This window comes from Camelus bactrianus, chromosome 3 (genome assembly GCF_048773025.1).
Source record: "Camelus bactrianus isolate YW-2024 breed Bactrian camel chromosome 3, ASM4877302v1, whole genome shotgun sequence".
Classification (NCBI taxonomy): Eukaryota; Metazoa; Chordata; class Mammalia; order Artiodactyla; family Camelidae; genus Camelus; species Camelus bactrianus.
Window position 1 is genome coordinate 77,561,836 of NC_133541.1, and position 19,579 is coordinate 77,581,414.

At 34.4% G+C, this 19,579-nt stretch overlaps 1 protein-coding gene across 7 annotated transcripts in view; it reads right to left on the reverse strand.

Moving 5' to 3' along the window:
- The window catches only part of TMEM232 (transmembrane protein 232), a 197,443-nt gene that overhangs the window by 108,802 nt on the left and 69,062 nt on the right, over positions 1–19,579 (reverse strand). For all 7 annotated transcript variants that reach the window (XR_012505572.1, XR_012505573.1, XM_074360449.1 and 4 more), the window contains one exon: positions 6,271–6,449. Coding sequence is in view for 5 of the 7 variants with exons in the window: in XM_074360449.1 (XP_074216550.1) it covers positions 6,271–6,449 (179 nt within the window). In the remaining 2 variants the exon portion in view is untranslated. The remainder of the gene's footprint in view (positions 1–6,270; positions 6,450–19,579) is intronic.

Consider the following 19,579-nt stretch of genomic DNA (forward strand, 5'->3'; position numbering starts at 1 on the left):
CAATTAAAAAGTGGACAGAACCCAGGAATCCCACTCCTGGGCATATATCCAGAAGGAACCCTACTTCAGGATGACACCTGCACCCCAATGTTCATAGCAGCACTATTTACAATAGCCAAGACATGGAGACAGCATAAATATCCATTAATGGATGACTGGATAAAGAAGAGGTGGTATATTTATACAACGGAATACTATTCAGCCATAAAAACTGACAACATAATGCCATTTGCAGCAACAGGGATGCTCCTGGAGAATGTCATTCTAAGTGAAGTAAGCCAGAAAGAGAAAAAGAAAAATACCATATGAGATTGTTCATATGTGGAATCTAAAAAAAAAAAAAAAAAAACACACACACACAAAGCATAAATACAAAACAGAAATAGACTCATAGACATAGAATACAAACTTGTGGTTGCCAAGGGGGCAGAGGGTGGGAAAGGATAGACTGGGATTTCAAAATTGTAGAATAGATAAAGTAGATTATACTGTATAGCACAGGGAAATATATACAAGATCTTACGGTAGCTCACGGAGAAAAAAAGGTGACAATGAATATACATATGTTCACATATAACTGAAAAATTGTGCACTACACTGGAATTTGATACAACATTGTAAAATGATTATAAATCAATAAAAAATGTTAAAAAAAAAAAAGTGGGCAGAAGACCTGAATAGACATTTCTCCAAAGAAGACATACAGACAGCCAAGAGGCCATGAAAAGATGCTCAACATCACTAATTAGCAGGGAAATTCAAACCAAAGCCAAAATGAGATATCACCTCACATGGGTCAGAATGGCTATCAACAAAAGGACAACACATTAGGAATGGTGAGGAAGTAGATAAAAAAGAACCCTAGTACACTGTTAGTGAGAATGTAAATTGGTACAGTCATCATGAAAAGTAATATGGAAAATTTTAATAATAAAATTAAAAGAACTACCATATGATCCAGTAATTTCATTCCTGGGTGTATATTTGAAAAGAACAAAAACATTGATTCACTGATTCAAAAAGATACATGTACCCCAATGTTCATAGCAACATTATTTAAAATAGCCAAGATGTGGAAGCAAACTGTCCATCAACAGATGAATGGATAAAAAAGTTGTGAAATAAACATATTAGATTTTATATATATATAAAACACACACACATATATATATAATGGAATATTACTCAGCCATGGAAAAGAATGAAATTTTGCCATTTGCAACAACATGGTTGGACCTGGAAGGTATTATGTTTAGTGAAATAAGTCAGACAGAGAAAGTCAAATACTGTATGTTTACACTTACATGTGGAATCTAAAAATGGAAACTAATGATTGAATATAACAAAACAGAAACAAACTCATAGACACAGCAAATAAATTAGTGGCCACCAGTGAGAAGAGGGGTGGGGGGCAGTGCAAGATAGGGGAAAGGGATTAAGAGGTACAATATATTAGGTATAAAATAAATAACATACAGGATGCAATATATAGCACAAGGAATATGGCCAATATTTTATAATAACTTTAATGCAACATAATTATATAAATATTGAATCACTATGTTGTGCACCTGAAGCTAATATAAGATTGCAAGTCAACTACACTTCAATAAAAAAGACTGGAATTAAAAGGGAGGAAAAAATTAAAAGAAAGCAAAGTAAAGGAGGTAAAACAGAATAGTAAATAATAAGATGTAGTAGTAAACATAAACATATCCTAATGATATTAAATGCAAATAGAATAAGGGTTCAAATGTAAAGTCAATAATTTTCAGGTTAAAAAAACTGTTTCTCTAAAGATACATACATATAAGGATTCAGAGAGCTTGAAATTTTAAAAAACGAGATACTCCATGCAAATACTAAACAAAAGACGCCAGATAAAAGAAAGATAAAGTGGTTATAAAAAAGATATTTTTTATAAAAAAGAACATTTCATGATGATGTGAGTATTATGCCAGAGCACAGCAGAATTAAACTAGAAATCAGCACTCATTACCATAATAACAGAATCTCCATATATGAAGCCATTAAGCTATAAACATCAATTACCAATGGTTCAAAATAGAAGTAATAGGTATCAATATCAAGAGAATCAAAATTTGTTTTTCAAAACACAAAGTTCATAAACCCTTGGCACATAGACTAAAAAGAGAACAAAGCAAAGAGCATCATGACAGGTTCTAAAGGCATTAAAAATATCACAGAATGATATTGTGAGCAAGTTTATATCTTTTAAAATGCAGATGAAATGGAAAATTCCTAGGGGGAAAAAAAAACAACCAAAACTGATGTGATGAAAAATAAAGTCTAGGAAGGCAAATAACTGAAAAATTATTCCACAATTAAAAATCTTTCTATCAGAATCCATGACCAAATGGCTTCACTCGGGAATTCTACGAAATTATTACGGAAGCAATTATGACAATGCTACAAAGTTCTTCCAAAGAATAGATAAAAAGAGATAATCATTTCCAAAATCATTTCATTAGTTCAATATAACTTTGATTTAAAACCTTACATTATAAGAAAACATTATAAGAAAAACATCATGGGTAAATATCCTAAGCAAAATAATATCAAAGCAAATATTGCCATATTAAAAAGGCTATTACATCATCAAGTGTTTTTATTCCAGGTATGCAATGATTACTCAACATAAGAAAATCAAACAATGTAATCTACCACAGTATCCATGGGCAAGTTACTTCACCTTTCAAAAAGTTTAACTTCCCTTATTTAAAGTTTCAATTTCTTCATCAGTAAAATCAAGACTGTAAAAACTCATACATGATACGGTCTTTTTGAGGATTAAATAATTAATGCATGTAAAGTGCTTAGCACATGGCACACAGCAAAATGCCACACAAATCTTAGCTATAATTATTAGTGCCTTTTAAAAAATGATAAATATGAAAAAAATGAACATTCATATTGAACAACGCAGTAGATTAAAATCTCATTTATGTAGTTCTCAATCCGAAAACTTCTATGCAGAAAAATCACCCCAAAACTTAGAGGCTTAACACAACGGTTTATTTAGTCCATATTGCCAGGGTCAGCCATTTGAGCTGGGCACAGCAGAATGGGTCTTCTGGTTTCATTCGTGCATCTGTGATCAGTGGGTTGGGTCAGATAGTGACTAACCAGTCTTGGGAGGGGGCCGTGGAACCACTAGGATGGCTTGCCTCTGTGCCACATTGTCTCTCACTGTTCACCTGATTAACTTGGGCTTATTCATATATCATTACAGGGTCCCAAGGGAACAAGAGAGGGCAGGCCCCAATGTGTAAGCATTTTTCAAATCTTTAGTGTTGTTGAAATCAGGTCACAAGGTTAAGACTAGAATTTGAATGTGGCAGGAATGATGCAAGGATGTGATATAAGGAGCCTTGAATAAATTGGAGACAATGACTCTAACAGTGTCTCCCAATTTCCAAAGCAGTAATTCATTTTTAAAAAATAGGAAATTATACACATGACTTTTAGCCAACATAAATTGCCAAACCATTAAAATCCAGTAGGAATGAACAATTTCTCCTAAAACTGATTCCTTCACTTAGCATCTCCAGTTTTATAAAACTATTCCTAAGTCTCTGAGACCTTAGCTTGATGATCCAAACATACCTCTCAAATTTAGCACCTGCTACTGCCCAACCCAAACCTTCTCCTCAACTAGGTAAAGCCAACCAAAGGCTTTCTCTTAAACTGTTCTTATTTATGTTTGGCTCATGCCATTTCCTTATCTAAAAGATGCTCTCTCTGACCCTGCTCCTTTGAATCATTTCATGTAACTCATCATTTAAATTTCCAGCTCAAATACTACTTATAGATGAGAATAATTTATTCCCCATTGATATAAGAAAAAAGTTAAACCAAACATTTATCTGAGCTCCCATTTTGTGCCATGAACTTTCGTGGGGCCAGTCATGTATATAATGTTCTATTTGTATTGCTCCTTATGTTTCTGAAGAATGTGTCTATTGGATGAGACAGTAAAATTGCATAAAGGTCATTTTTTGGATATCCTTGCTTCATCCATAGAATTCAGTATGGCAAAATAGATTTATTAAGTATTCATATTTGCTTCATTTATTTTACCGTTTTTGGTGAAAACATTTACATAATTTCTCACTTTATATACTTGTAGTATCTTAATGTTAAGTAAGGGAACTCATACTAAATGAAGTGATATTTCAAAGTCACCAACTAGATACTTTATCATTTATATCCATTTATATCATTATATTATTTACATCATCAGTAATCCAAATGTGTCTATCTCTCTCTAGCTAAGTTTTATATAAAACAGGTCTAGAGTAAGTTGTATCTTTCAGTTAATCTACCTAATGCAAATTAACTTATTTTTATATTAAATGTCTACTATGCCTAGATTAATATAACTGCTTTTTAAAATTTCTTAGATTTTTCTCCGAGGAAAACTTGCCTTTCCCACACATCTACTATTTAAAATGAATGAAAGCTTCCCTTGGAAGTCTTCTCACTAAGCACTGAAAACTAATTAGCACATCTAGTGGTTATGCTTTTGTTTATTCCTTTATTCTTACAATTCAGGCTGACTGCTTGAATAATAAGGTCTTCACTTGGATCTAGCATTTAAAAAATATTTGCTGTGTCTGATTAACAGACTTATGAATTTCAAATGTAATTATCTATAGATATTTACCAAAATTTTGAAGAAAGAAGCTATCTTATACCAAATGATTAGCCTTGAAAACAGGAATATAAATAGAATTCTAATTATAGAAATGACAGATTTGAGTTGGCTTACAGTATAATCAATTTGAGCTATAAAGTGGCATAAAAATTGATATAAAACCAGAGAATAATACAAATAATTGAAAGAATCATGGAAAAAAAGGAAAAAATAAGACTAGATGAAATGAATACATATCATCCTCTATTTCTCTTAGAAAGTGGCAAAAATTTTGCCTCCTATTTTTTAAGCTCCAGCAAGCTGCTTATACAAAACCGGTAAGTTTCAGAAAGCACATGAGACTAAGGAGGATTTATTTCCTAAAACTCAGTAAAAAGAATATTGGGTGATACAGTGGTCATCACTATAATAGATACTAATAGATAATAATTGTTTTTCTTTTTTTGCCATGTTCCTCAATCTAAAACCAAGGACAAAGCTAAAGCAAGTTTCATGAAAGCAGTTCCATGAAATCCAAAACAATGTAGTTTAAGTGGGCAGCAATCTGTATTTTTCCACGAAAAAAAAATATATATATACATGTTAGAAATCTAGAGAAAAGGATGTACTGCCTGTTTTTAGGTAGTCCCTCCATAAAGATCATTACCCCAAACCAGAAATGATTCGAAAATAAGTTTAAAGATTTGTTTCCTACTAAGGGTCTGGAGTATAGATATTCTGTGTTGCAATAATGGCCCATCCATATGCTTGGATGATCAATTAAGCAGGGTGAGTCATTATTTGCTCTTCTTGTTAACATTAATTCATATACATAATTATTACTGGAAAACTGGACATTAAGATTGTTAGGATAATTGCATTTGTGAAAGCTAGAAAAAACCAGAAACTTTCAGGGACGAAAAAAAAAAAGTATAATTTAGGATAACAAATTAACCTGGCTCAAAATAAAACAAAGAGAAGAAAAAAAACTACCTGATGGAGTTTTGAAATATCATAGGATACTCCATAGAAAATCATATTTGCATTTTATGAAGAATGGATAGCTAATTTCATAATGATTTTCTTTGAAAATATATATATATGTATATATTCAAATAGAACTAGAAAAACCAAGAATTTGTAAAATACATTTTTAACTTTAAAGAAAAAGACATTAGATTTAGCGAATCCAGATTTGCAATTTATACTGTAACATTAGAAAGAAAAATTCACAAATAAGATAATAACTTGTTATTCATATTGAGACACTACTAATAAGAAAGCTGGAAAATCAGGCATTGACCCAGGCTAACCCAGGCAAATTGGAACGCGTAAGCAGCCTACTTAGAGATGTCTCTCGAAGGCACAAGCTCAAACCAGAACAATTACTCTTCCCGAAAACCAACTCCTTTCAAGCTGCTTAATCAGAAGACTGCCAACCCTGTAATCTTTAACTAAAAATAGGTCAGTATTAAAATTAAAAAAAAAAAAATGTTCTCAACTGTGAATCACTGATACTCACAGCATACGGGCATTCCTTTTTCCTTAGAGAGAAAGGACAAATGCTTCCTAATGAGAGAAGTACCAATGTATTGCCCAGTGTTTTCTCTTACCTGAGCAATATTAACTGCATTATGGATTCTCCCATCTTTCTCATGATCCCTTATTTTCTGTAATATTTGCCATATTTTGTTTCCAAGTCCATCTTGCTCCTTATCTCCCCGAAGTTCCCATGACATTTTCACCAGATTATACACTAAGCCATAGTATCCAGTCCATTTCACTTGATCACCTGTTTAAAAAAAGGAAGATTCTTTGAGAAGATATCATTTTATTCATCTTACTAATGTATGGTTTTGAGGGAAAAAATTTTTGATTTTACTAATATTTTAAAGTTTTAAATTCAGACGTTTGGAATTTTTTTTTTTTACCCTTCACTACTTTTACTATTTTAATTTTAAAAGATCTCAGAGATCATTTTAAAATTTCTAGCCATATAAAAAGATGAACTACAGCTAACTAGTATTACATCTCATAAACTTAAAAGTGAAAAAGGTAAACTGTAAACTATGCATTATAAACAAATTTTTGGAATTCAAATAAAGAGATGAATTTGTTCAAGGCAATATGAACACTTAAACCACCATGGTAAATTTTTACACTAAATCAGAGACACAGGAGACACTGGCTGTCATTAAGAAAAATGATCAAACTGTGAAACATAGCATTTGAAGTAAGAAGAAAGCTTTGAAAATAATGTGAAAAAAAAAAAAAAGAAGATAATGTGAAAAGCAGACAAAAATTACTGATATAATTATAAGCTGGAAGATTTTCTTAAATAATAGAGGCATAAATCAATTGAAATAGAGGAAAAGGAGTAATGAATCCAGAAGAGATTTTTTTAAGGTCTAATACACTTCTAAAAATTATATACCAATTAGAAATTTAAATAAATTATCAAGTTCCACTTTTAAAATGAGTGTTTTCCTTACAGAAGAGAGAAAGATGTTTCTCTTTACTCTTTATCTTAATTATTTCTTACTTAGATGGTATATTGCAATGCTATTCAAGAAAAGAGAAGTCTAATTTAGGTCATAATGAGATAAATAAATTTGGAGAATGAAATAATACAGGTATCAAAGGGTATGTGAACTTAAGTTAGCGAAAGAGCAACATGAGGGTACTGAGTATATGTGAAGTGGGTAAGAGGAGCCAGAGGAAGAGAAGGTTCAGAAAGGGAGATGGAAGGCTATCCTGGTGAAAGCCTGTGTGACACTGGAACTCGGCGATGCCCTTCTTAAATAAAGATATAAGCACAATCTGAAAAATCACAATCTTCATCTTTTCCTAATTCAATCTGGGTTTCACAATCCAGGCGAATAATAATTGTAATTGCTATGATAACTAGAATACTTGGGGATACTGACTATGTGCCCTTATTCTAGTTGCTCCTCAGTACAACCCTGCTATGAAGACCATATCATACTTAGAATAGAAGAGAGCTTCTACTGAATATGAGCTTCAACTTGATTAGAAATTCCCCTAGCATCATACTGCTGATGAGTAAATGTCAGGTAGAAGTTGGCATAATCTTACCCCATGAAGCACAGGCCTCTCAAATTCAGATAAGCACTTCTCCTCATTGACAGCTGAATGGATAAAGGATGTGATGTGATGTGATGTGATGTGATGTGTGTAAAATGGAATATTACTCAGCCATAAAGAGAATGAAATAATGCCATTTACAGAAATATGGATGGACCTAGAGATCATTATATTAAGTGAAGTAAGTCAAACAGAGAAAGACAAATGTATGATATCAGACAAGTCCTTTTCCTTACAATCCCCACCTTCTATTCCATTCATAGGAAAGGAAAATAGATTAGAAGACAGAAAAGAAAGTCTGTACACAGTTAAGAAATGGGAGGAGGAAGGCATATGTCCACCTTCCACCCTTTCTATCTGAAGTTGACACTTGAGAAGAGAAAATATAAGCTGCAAATATGATGCTACAGTTAAGCAGCAAATTCTTTTGAAAATATAATTTTCCCCTCACAAAAATTTTACCAGTTAAAATTGGTGCACTGAAATAGCTGAAATTATACATAGGAAGTGACATCACCAAGATGGTGGAATGGGAAGTTGCCAGCCCTCATCTCCTCACAGAAAGAAACAATGTGGCAGACATCCAAGAACAAAAGTGCCTTTGGCAGGGACCTTGGGATCCAGCTAGTAGGTTGTAAAATATCAGTGGAATCCAAGACTCAAGAGAGTCATTTTGAGAAGGCAGGCTGGACCCAGGTGGCCAGCCTGTTAACAGTGATGTGGCTCCAGTTGTGGACCTAGAAGCACCCCTGTCCCCCTGTGAACTTGGCTCCAGCCCTGCTTGTCCACAGTCTTGCCACCATCCACATCCACCAGAGGACCCATGCCTACTGGTGTCCTGAGTAACAGGCCCACTGGCTGAGGACCTGACCTGTGGACCCTGAAGCAGCTCTATGACGCAGTTTTAGCCTCACTCCACCATGGTCCTGAGGCAGGTCTGCCCACCCAGGAACCCAACCATCGACCTAGCAGAAGCATGCACAGGGACCTGCTGGGAGCCAGATCTATTTGTATCCCTGATAACAGGCCTGAGATCTGCAGACCTGGCAGTGGTCCCATGACCAAGCTCTAGCCCTGCTCCACCACGGTCCTGGAGGTGGTCCCATCTGCTCAGGGACTCAACAGGCATCATGCCCACTCAGGCCCTCAATAACAGGCCCACCGATTCCCAGCAGAGAGGTAACTGTAAGAAGAGAGAAAGGAGAGGGTGATAGGGTGGATCTCAAACTGAGCTGAGGTGGAGAGTTCATGTGAGAAAAGGATAAGGTAAAATAACTAAGGATAAATGAGGTCAAATTAAATGGTAGGTATTTGAGCAAAAGAGTAACATTATCTCTGTTCAATGAAATATTGGGTCTATTCAAGCAATAAACTGGGAAACCAATATGGAAGTTTTATGAGGTAATCTAGGTCTCCTGTGCTGAGCAGCAGAAGATGGGAGAGTAAAGGACAAAGCTAAGACACTGTAGAGAAATCTCATAAGACTTCTCTGCTATGGAGGAGGAGGAAGGAGGAGGAAGGAGTCAAGTTGAAAGCAAAGTACATCTTCAAGCTCAGGAAACTGAAACAATAATAAAATTACATGCAGAAGTGAGATTATGTAGAAAAGCCAGTTTGGGGAGAAAGGAGATAAATAAATGTGGCATGATGGTGGCTGAAGAGAATCTGATTTTCAGTGTCCTGTAGCATGCTGTAAAAATAGAGCTCTAATTCCAGTAAAATAGCAGAAGTGTAACTATGAATTTATGAGTCATTAGCAGAAAAATATGGCCACAACTCAATATGAGTAGAGAAATAAAAAAGGAGTTTTTGAACAATTTGATAAATAAAGCATACTGTGGGTTTTAACCCATTTATAAATTTATTTGTAAACTCCCAAATTCTTTACATTAAAAAGAATGATTGACAAAAGTACATACAAACTACCTTCCTTCATATGTTTTAAATGATCATTTGTTGAGGAGCAGTATTTTAAGACTATAGTCATTGAACTGAATGAGGTTTGTTTTTAGAGTCTACAAGACCAATAGACCAGTGATGAACCCATAAAATATATTCTGATAACTATGTTCTCAAAACTCAAATACTTTAATAAATCTCATTGATGACTTTAAAAGTGAGCTGTTCACCTGTCGATTTAAAGTACAGTGAAGTATTACTTACAGATATTTGTAGGGAGAGTCTATTACATCCAGTTGACTGACAGTTAATGAAGAAAAAAAACCTTATAAAGACAGATGGGTTGTGTTGTAACTGTCATAAAAAGTAGAATGCACTCAAATATGCATGTCTGGACACTTGCTGAGAAGCATGCCTGCTCTGAAACTTCTCATCCAAGGACCGGGCTGTAGCATAAGACACTCTTCTGTTCTGCTTTGAGTGACCCTGTGGCAGCTATCAAAGATGTTACTTTAAATATACTGAGAGAAAATGTGTCTGTCTGCAGCTAAGCAGACAGTATCCTAGGAAATAACAAAAGTGAACCAAAACAAAATCCTTAAAAAATCTTGAAAGTTTACTGAGAAATTATGCCACTTGAAAACTAATATTATGATCCTTTCTTTTTAACAATGCTTTACTTTAGTGTTTGAACTCCCTGGAAGCCTTTCATTGCCAGTCTAGATATTTATATTTCACATATTCAGCAAATGTGAAATATGAATATTTCTACTTATATGAATAAGCATAAATAAATACAGCCTTTACAATTTTTACAAATATAATTTGGCACCATAGGATCAAATGTATCACTGAAAGGTAACCTGAATGTAAGATGTAGTTTAATAAAACATTGTCTTTAAAAAATGCCATGTAGCATGGAAGGAGCTAGATCAATGCCAAGAAACCAGGGAAAGAACCAGTCAGTAAAAGCCAGGCATTTGTTGAATAAATATGTACTGAGTCAATGCCACGTGCCAACCACTGTTCTATATACCAAAGAAAAAAACAATCTTACTGTTCTTGGGACACAATTCTAGTGGAGAAAGACAGATAATAAGAAAGTAAACCGAAAAATATCAGTACTCAAATAATAAAAGATGGTAAAGTGACCAACAATGACTAGGAAAAGAAAACTACTACAAAGCAAAGAAAGACCTCCATGAGGATACAGTATTCAAGCTAAAATCTGATGGATTAAAAAAAAAGTTCACCATTCAAGGAGCTGAGGAAAAGTGTTCCCACCAGAAGAGATGGAAAATGCAAAGGCTATGGACCTGGAATAGCTTGAAAGTTCAGAGAAGCAGAGAAAGGATAAAATGGATGGAGTGCAAGATACTGAGGGTCCAGAGGACAAGATAATGCATGTCTTCTGCAGAGGCACACTCTGAATGATCATGGCCAATTTGTGGGCCACGGAAAGGACTTTGGGTTTTCTTCTTAGTATAATAAAAAGCTAACAGAATATTTAAATATGGAAAGGAATTTACCCATTTCATGTTTTAAAAAATATTTTTGGCTTCTTTGTAGAAAATGGGACCGTAAGGAAGACTGGAAGATTTTTAGCTTTTTGCAGTTAATCTAGAAGCAGTGACGACATCATAGGCTTGGGAGTTGTACAGTAAAGTTGTACAATGGTCTTTGCCCTTGGCTTCTGGGAAGTCAGCTCTTAGGTCTCAGAATATCCTGTCTGATAAGAATGTTTTTGTTTACCTGGGAACCTTAAGCCTTGGTATCAATTTTGCCTTTGAAAAGGCCAGAGACTGAGGTCAGCCAAGTGTATGTAACTGAACCCCAGTAAAAATTCTGGATACTAAAGCTTGGTGCCCTTCCACAGGGACAATACTCTGCATATTGTCACACATTGTTTCTAGGAGAAGTAAATGCTCTCCACACAATTCCACTGGGAGAAAACGGTGGAGAGCCCTGTGCACCTCTTCTTTGGCTAATTTTAATCCTTTCACTGTAATAAACCATAATCATGAGTAAGGTGGCTCTGCTGAGCTCTGTGAGTTCATCTACAAATTATGGAACCTGAGGGCTGTCCTGGGGATCCCCAAACTCCCAGGCAGTTTCAGAAGTAAGGGTAGCCTTGGGGACTCCCGAATGTGATAGGAGTTAACAGTAGAGATAGAGATGGGTAGAAAATTTGGGGATATATTTTGGATGCATAACAGAATAAACAGGAATTCTAGGGTGCTTTATATTTTCAGTGTTATAATAATAATGATGATTTATCTATCACTATACACACATATATATTTAAATAATGATCAAAGAGTTATTTTATATAATCAAATTTGATCATTACACATTTTAAACAAATATCCAACAGAATAAACCAAAGAAGACCAGACTACTACTAATATGCCCATTTTCTGCTGCAGGTATGACAGAAAACAAAAAACAAAAGCAAGTCAGTTGATCATTTTAATATTTAGTGTGTGGCAGTTAATTGAAATGTGATGGCAAGGATGCCAAAATGTTGACAAATATTTAAGGAAATGATTAGAATCTGTCTTGAATTTTATAATTTTCTCCCATGACCAATTATGAAAATCTGTTAATTAAAAATAATTATCTTCTGGAGTTATAACTAGAACCAAAGAAGAAAGTAGTTCACTTGCTTTTCAAGAACAAAAATGATTTATATAAATAAATATCAGACTTCTGCTTCTTGGATTTATTTTAAATTTCATAGAATTAAATTAATACCACCAAGACATAGGGACTATCTCTATGGAAGTAGTTAATCCTGTAGGTTTTTGCATCCAAAGGCAACAAAAAAAGAAAAAAAATTCTTCGGAAATTAAAAAAAAGAATAACAATATTTATAAGCTTATTAACATGCAAAAACTCTTTCTAAAAGCCATTGAAAGGGCCAGAGACTTTTGGCCCTTCTTTTGAACCTTCTGAAGAAACTAAGATTCTGAGAAAGAGAACAGGTTTCCTACCACCACCCACAACTTGACAGCTGAGCTGAGACTTCTCCCAAATTTCTAACATCAAGGCCAGTCCAATAAACATTTCTTCATCTACAGCAGAACAATGTCTTCTTCCCTAAATCTTTCACTCTTCACTCCATGTGGAGACCTTCTACTACTCCTTCCAATAGGTAGCTACTTTGGATGTCTTTAATGAATTCACTGTTTGCCCAAAACCTTAACAAATACCTGAACCAAACACTGAATTACTGTGTTGGATTAAATCAGTGATTTCTGTGCCCATGAACATATTATCAGGTTACTCTGGATGGATGTGAGAGGTGAAGAAGAAAGAGACTCTAGAGTAATATATTCATTTCTGAACCAGATTAAATGACAGAAAAAAATCAACCTGAAGCACGCTGGAGGATCTTAATGTAATTCTGACTCGTGTAACAAAGGAAGTTACAAGTACCTACTGAGTTATTTTCATCAATGTATACACATTTGCTTCTTAATTAATTCAAATAGGAAGTCAAAATCTATCTTATTTTTTTCTCCATTGCTAAGGTATATTATTATAAACCTTGATTTGTTAAATGGCACATTGAAATATACTTTAGCACCATAAATACTTTAAGAAATATTGCATGATTTCTAGTTCATGGATCTTTTTCCCACTATGTTGAGCCACAGATTGGATCAAATTGGATACATCTTTGTATTTATGCTTCAAAAATGCGAGGAATGTTTCCATGAGATTCTTAGCACCTTTATTTGGGTAGATTAATACTTCTACAGGTCAGAGGCTTTTGAGTGAAAAGTCCAGCTTGTCATTTTAGCCTATCACAGTCAAAAGGAATAGTAGCAACCTTATCAGGGAATAAAGAGGAGACAGTAGGAATCTTTCAGTTTAAATATGTACAGACCTAAATGAAGATTCAATTGTGGGAAAGAGAGCAAACTACATGAGAAGAATAGTAATATTTTGGGAGCTTTACGAAGATTCTGTCAATGCTTTACATTTAGAGCATGAAGTCTCACCTGTACAATTAATAACTTTGTCCTACAGTCCCTACAGATTAAGCAAGGAAGAAAATGGTTAGATTCTTCCATGTTTTTTAGGTATAAAATAATCAGATCACAAAATACAGCTCCAATCCAAGGTTTGTGAAATGGAAGTACAACTGGGCAGTCACAGAATATGTGACCAGAGGGACTCTTTGATATTTAAAATCTCCAGTTCTTCTCACACATGTCAGACAGAAACTATTTCCTCCCCTGCGACAGCTCAGCCAAAGGTGGCAGTACATTAAAGGGTGGAAGGAGTGCCTGCAGCTGTTTCTCACCCCACCCCGTGCCGTCTCTGAGGTCCCAGGCTCAGGACCAGTTTTCTGGCAATATGTCCAGTTCAAACTCCAGTCCCCTACCTTGAAGTATTAATGTAAAAAAGAAAGAGGAAAAGTATCCTGCGGCATTCTGGAGACTTGACCAAGTGATTACGAACTAGACTGTATAGACATTTTCTAAGAGAAAGTTCGTAGCTTTGGGCAACTATATTTGAAGTTCCAGATGATGGATTTACAGGCTAATCACAAGGGAAGGCAGCCAGTGAAGAGAAGGAAATAGGCCAAGTTCAGATTTAGTCTTGGTCCAACTGTGACCATATATGTTCTCAAGCCACTGAAAATGAGGATGGCAAGTGATGCTTTCTTTTATTAGGATCTCTATTTCTTACATGTAAATATGTTTCCCAAATTTTACTGGTATTTTAACATTTTCTCATTCTTTTCTGCACAAATATTGTACATTTTTATGTAGTTATCTTCCAATTGTGTCTTTTATGATTTGTGATTTTTCTGTTTTGTTTCTGAAACACTTTCCTGCTTGAAAATTAGAAAAGTACTGTGCTATATTTTCTTCTGGTTATTTTTAAAGTTTTAATTTATGGGGAAGTTATTTTCTAAATGTATTATGTGTGGTTATGCTATGTGGCACTCAAATTTTAAAAAGCTACATGTATAGTTATTTATCAAAACAGAATGTATTGATAATCCATTCTTTCCCATCTTACCAAATGTCAACATAGACATATTTCCATGCACATATTTCCATACACAAATACACAGACACACACATACTTACACAAATGTATACCAAGATTTTCTTTACATCCAAAACATTCTTGATGCAAATCAGACACAGAGCCAAAAGCCAGAGATGCTTAGCAACAATTCCATTAAAGATAGAGCACAGTAATACAAAGTAGTTCAGCAAGGAAAGACTTTCACATCCTGTTGGTAGACAAATTTAGCAAAAATAGTGTCATAAGCCACTTACAGATAAAACTTGTCATTCCTCAAATTTTTAAGTTTAAATTTACCAAACCTATTGTCCAAAGCTCAGAAGCAGTATGATCAGGTCTAATGTTATAACATTCCTAAAAGAATAAAGTAACTGAGCTTCAGTGATATTTTTTCCAAAAGCCAATCAAAAAAAATTAAGAACTTGGAGCAAGTGAAAAAGCAAAACAATCTCAGTGGCTGACCAAGGAGGTGAAAGACTTATACATGGAGAACTACAAAACATTGATTAAGGAAATTAAAGATGACTTAAAGAATGGAAAGATATCCCATGCTCTTGGGTTGGAAGAATCAATATTGTTAAAATGGCCATAAGGTCGAAGGCGATCTACAGATTTAATGCAATCCCTATCAAATTACCCAGGACATTTTTCACAGAACTAGGACAAAGAATCCTAAAATTTATATGGAATTACAAAAGACACAGAATTGCCAAAGCAATATTGAAGAAAAAGAATAAAGCTGGAGGAATAACCTTCCCAGACTTCAGACAATACTACAGAGCTACAGTAATCAAGACAGCATGGTACTGAAATAAAAACAGACATATGGAACAATGGAACAGAATAGAGAGCCCAGAAATAAACCTACAGACCTATGGTCACTTAACCTTTGACAAAGGAGGCAAGAATATACAATGGAGAAAAGACAGTCTCTTCAGCAAGTGGTGTTGGGAAAATTGGACAGCTGCATGTAAATCAATGAAGTTATAATATTCCCTCACACTATACATAAACAAATTCAAAATGTCTTAAAGACTTAAACGTAACACAAGACATGATAAACCTCCTAGAAGAAAACATAGGCAAAACAATCTCTGACATAAATCTTAGCAATGTTCTTCCCGGGCAGTCTATCCAAGCAATAGAAATAAAAGTAAAAATTAACAAATGGGACCTAATTAAATTTCTAAGCTTTTGCACAGCAAAGGAAGCCATAAGCAAAACGAAACAGCAACCTACAAAAGGGGAGGAAGTATTTGCAAATGATGCGACTGACAAAGGCTTAATTTCCAGAATATATAAACAACTCATACAACTTAATAACAACAACAAAAAAAAAACCCAATCCAAAAATGGGCAGAAGCCCTAAACAAGAAACTCTCCAATGAAGACATGCAAATGGCCAATAGGCACATGAATAAATGCTCATTATTGCTAATTATCACAGAAATGCAAATCAAAATAGGGTATCACCTCACACCAGTCAGAATGGCCATCATTCAAAACTCCATGAACGATTAATGCTGGAGAGGGTATGTAGAAAAGGGAACCCTCCTACAATGCTGGTGGGAACGTAATTTGGTGCAGCCATTATGGAAAACAGTATGGAGATTCCTCAAAAAACTAAAAATAGACTTACCATATGATTCAGCAATCCCACTTCTGGGTATATGTCCAGAGAGAACTCTAATTTGAAAAGATACATGCATCTCAATGTTCATAGCAGTACTATATACAATAGCCAAGACATGAAAACAACCTAAATGTCCATTGACAGATGACTGGATAAAGCAGCTGTGGTATATTTATACAACGGACTACTACTCAGCCATAAAAAATATAATAATGCCATTTGCAGCAACATGGGTGGACCTAGAGATCGTCATTCTAAGTGAAGTAAGCCAGAAAGAGAAAAAAAATACCATATGAGATCACTCATATGTGGAACCTAAAAGAAAAAAAAAGGACACTATAAACTCATCTACAAAACAAATTTGCAAACATAGTATACAATCTTATGGTTACCAGGGAAATTGGGGGGGGGGGGATAAATTTGGGAGTTTGCAATTTGCAAATTTTAGCCACTATATATAAAAATAGATTAAAAAAACAAGTTTTTTCTGTGTAGCACAGGGAACTATATTCAATATTTATAATAACTTTAATGGAAAAGAATATGAAAACAAATCTATGTATGTATATGCATGACTGGGACATTGTGCTATGCACCAAAAATTGACACAATGGAACTGAATATATTTCAATAAAAAACAAACTCCAAAGAAAACATACAAATGATCAACTATATGAAAAAAAAAATTCAACATGACTAATTACCAGGGAAATGTGTATCAAAACCACTATGAGGTATCACTTTACACCATCTGGTTGGCTATCATGAAAAAAAAGAGACAATAAGAGTTGGCAAGGAGTGGAGAATTTGGAACACTTGCATACTGTTGGTGGGTATGTTAAATGGTGAGATCACTATGAAAAATGGTATAAAGGTTGCTTAAAATATGTAAAGCAGAATTATCATATCATCTAGCAATCCCATTTCTGGATATTTATCCAAAAGAATGGAAATCAGGATCTTGAAAGGACATTGTCATTCTCATGTTTGTTGCAGCACTCTCCACAACAGCCAAGATGTGAAACAACCTAAATGTTCATCAACAGATTAATGGATGAAGAAAATGTTATATATACATAAGATGGAACGTACACAACCTTAAGAAGAAGAAAATCCTGAAACATGTAACAATGTGGATAAACCTCAGGATGTTATGCTAAACGAAGTAAGCCAATGACAAAAAATGAATACTACATGATTCCACTAATATGAGGGTCTAAAATAGTCAAATTAATAGAATTAGAGAGTAGAGTAGAATGTAGTTTCCAGGGGCTGAAGCGGAGAGTGAATTAGGGAGTTACTATTTCAAAGGGCATAAAGTTTCATCTGAGGAAGATGAATACGTTTTAGAGATCTGTTGTACAACTCTGCAATCAAAGTCAACAGTACTATAAAATAAAATTTTTAAAAAGAAAAAACAATCTCAATGGTAAAATTGTACAGTTATCATAAAAAGAGAAATTGAAAGTATGGTATTAGACAAGTGTAACTCAAGTAATTGAGTATCCAAAAAAAAACCTCATCAGTTTTAAATGATAACAAGGACAGAAATTATCAATTTTAGAGGATCAACGTAAAGGGACTTCGTATTTATTAAGAATATATATACTACATATTTAGGTCAAAACAAAAATAGCACAAAAGATATCAGGTGGATATAAAAAATATATAATTTACAGGGTTTTGACCAACGATGTGAAACAAACTAATTTTCAGCTTTCATAAATATCAAGCAAACACAAAACCCTTTTCATGTTGCATATCCTATCAAACAAGATAGTAAATTCAGAATGAGTAGATACTGACTATTCAAAATTGCTAACATTGTGACTATTAAACTTATAGATGATAAAATGCTTTACTAAGTTGTGTTAGTATGTTGCGCTGTTGGCACAAATTTGCCATCTTTTCTACTTCTCAAAAGAATTATCAGATAGTTCTACCTGCCATATCCTGTCCCCTCCTAAAAAATCGAATCCTATTTTGTACCTAGATCCTGAGAATGAATTCTCATAGGCCATCATGAATGCCTCCCTTTTCACCAGACATTGACTTTTTCAGCCTTCCTTGTAGCTAGTGGTGACCAGTGTATCCACTCCTGACAATGCCACATAAGGGCTAGTCTTCTGGAGTGCTTCCTGGGAAATCTTTTATTTTATAATAAAGTGGACAGACTCCAGAAGAAAGTTAGTATCATCCCTTCTCTTTCTTCTTGCTTTGAAATGCTATGTGTGTCTGTGATGTCTACAGCCCAAAGCCATCTTTTAACAACGAGGCAACAAGCCTGGGAATGAAAATCCAACACCCTGAGCAGTCACAGTAGAAAGATGTATAAAGATGGAAACAGACAGGATCTTGACGACATCTTTGAGCAATGAAATTCCATTTGTCATTAAGCAAGATAATAAAACCATAGTTTACATACTGATAAATGATATTTGTTTACCCCAGTCTAATGCAAACACTAGATGAATGGGGAAGGAATGAAATTATGATGACATACGTGCTGTCCAAGCATTGGGCTATTAAAGAAACCTGGCAACATATGACAGAAATTGTTAAGAAAAAATTGCTACCCACCAAACTACCCAGCAAATTTCTACCCTTAGATGTGTCAATCAGTAAAGTATCTGAAAGAGAGATGAGTGAGACAGATAAATGCCAACTCCAAATTCTAAAGTGAGAGCGACAGATAAAGGAAGAAACCTAAAACATTACTAAAGTTGGAGTGTGTTAAATGTCCCAGAGTAGAGTAAAACAAAAAGTAGTGATGTAATCATTTTTAAAATAGATTTAGACACTTCCTTGATAGTGTTCAGGACAATGTGGTGACTCTGGTGACCTACATCCTGAAACAATGAATGTCAGCAGTTAACATAGCCTTCTGTATTGCTGCTGGGAAGAGGGGTTTTCAAATTTTGGAATCATTATTTATCTAACTCTGAAAACAATGATCCTCTGTGGTTTGAAGATAAAAATTAAAACCATTATGAGTACTTATTTCCATTTTGCAGCCTAAGTAAGAAGTTTTTGAAATGCAGCTTCCTATTAGAAACTCTTTTGCCCCTTAAATTTGGCTGTGTACTAACATTCAGCAAGATACTTTCTCCAATAGGTATGAATGATATTGAAATTCCTTTAAAAGAAACATTTTGCTGTATGCTTTGCATTGTGGTGTGTTGTTCAAGAATTTATTCATCTTTTTTTAAATTTCATGGTTTGCTTGTTTTCAGTGT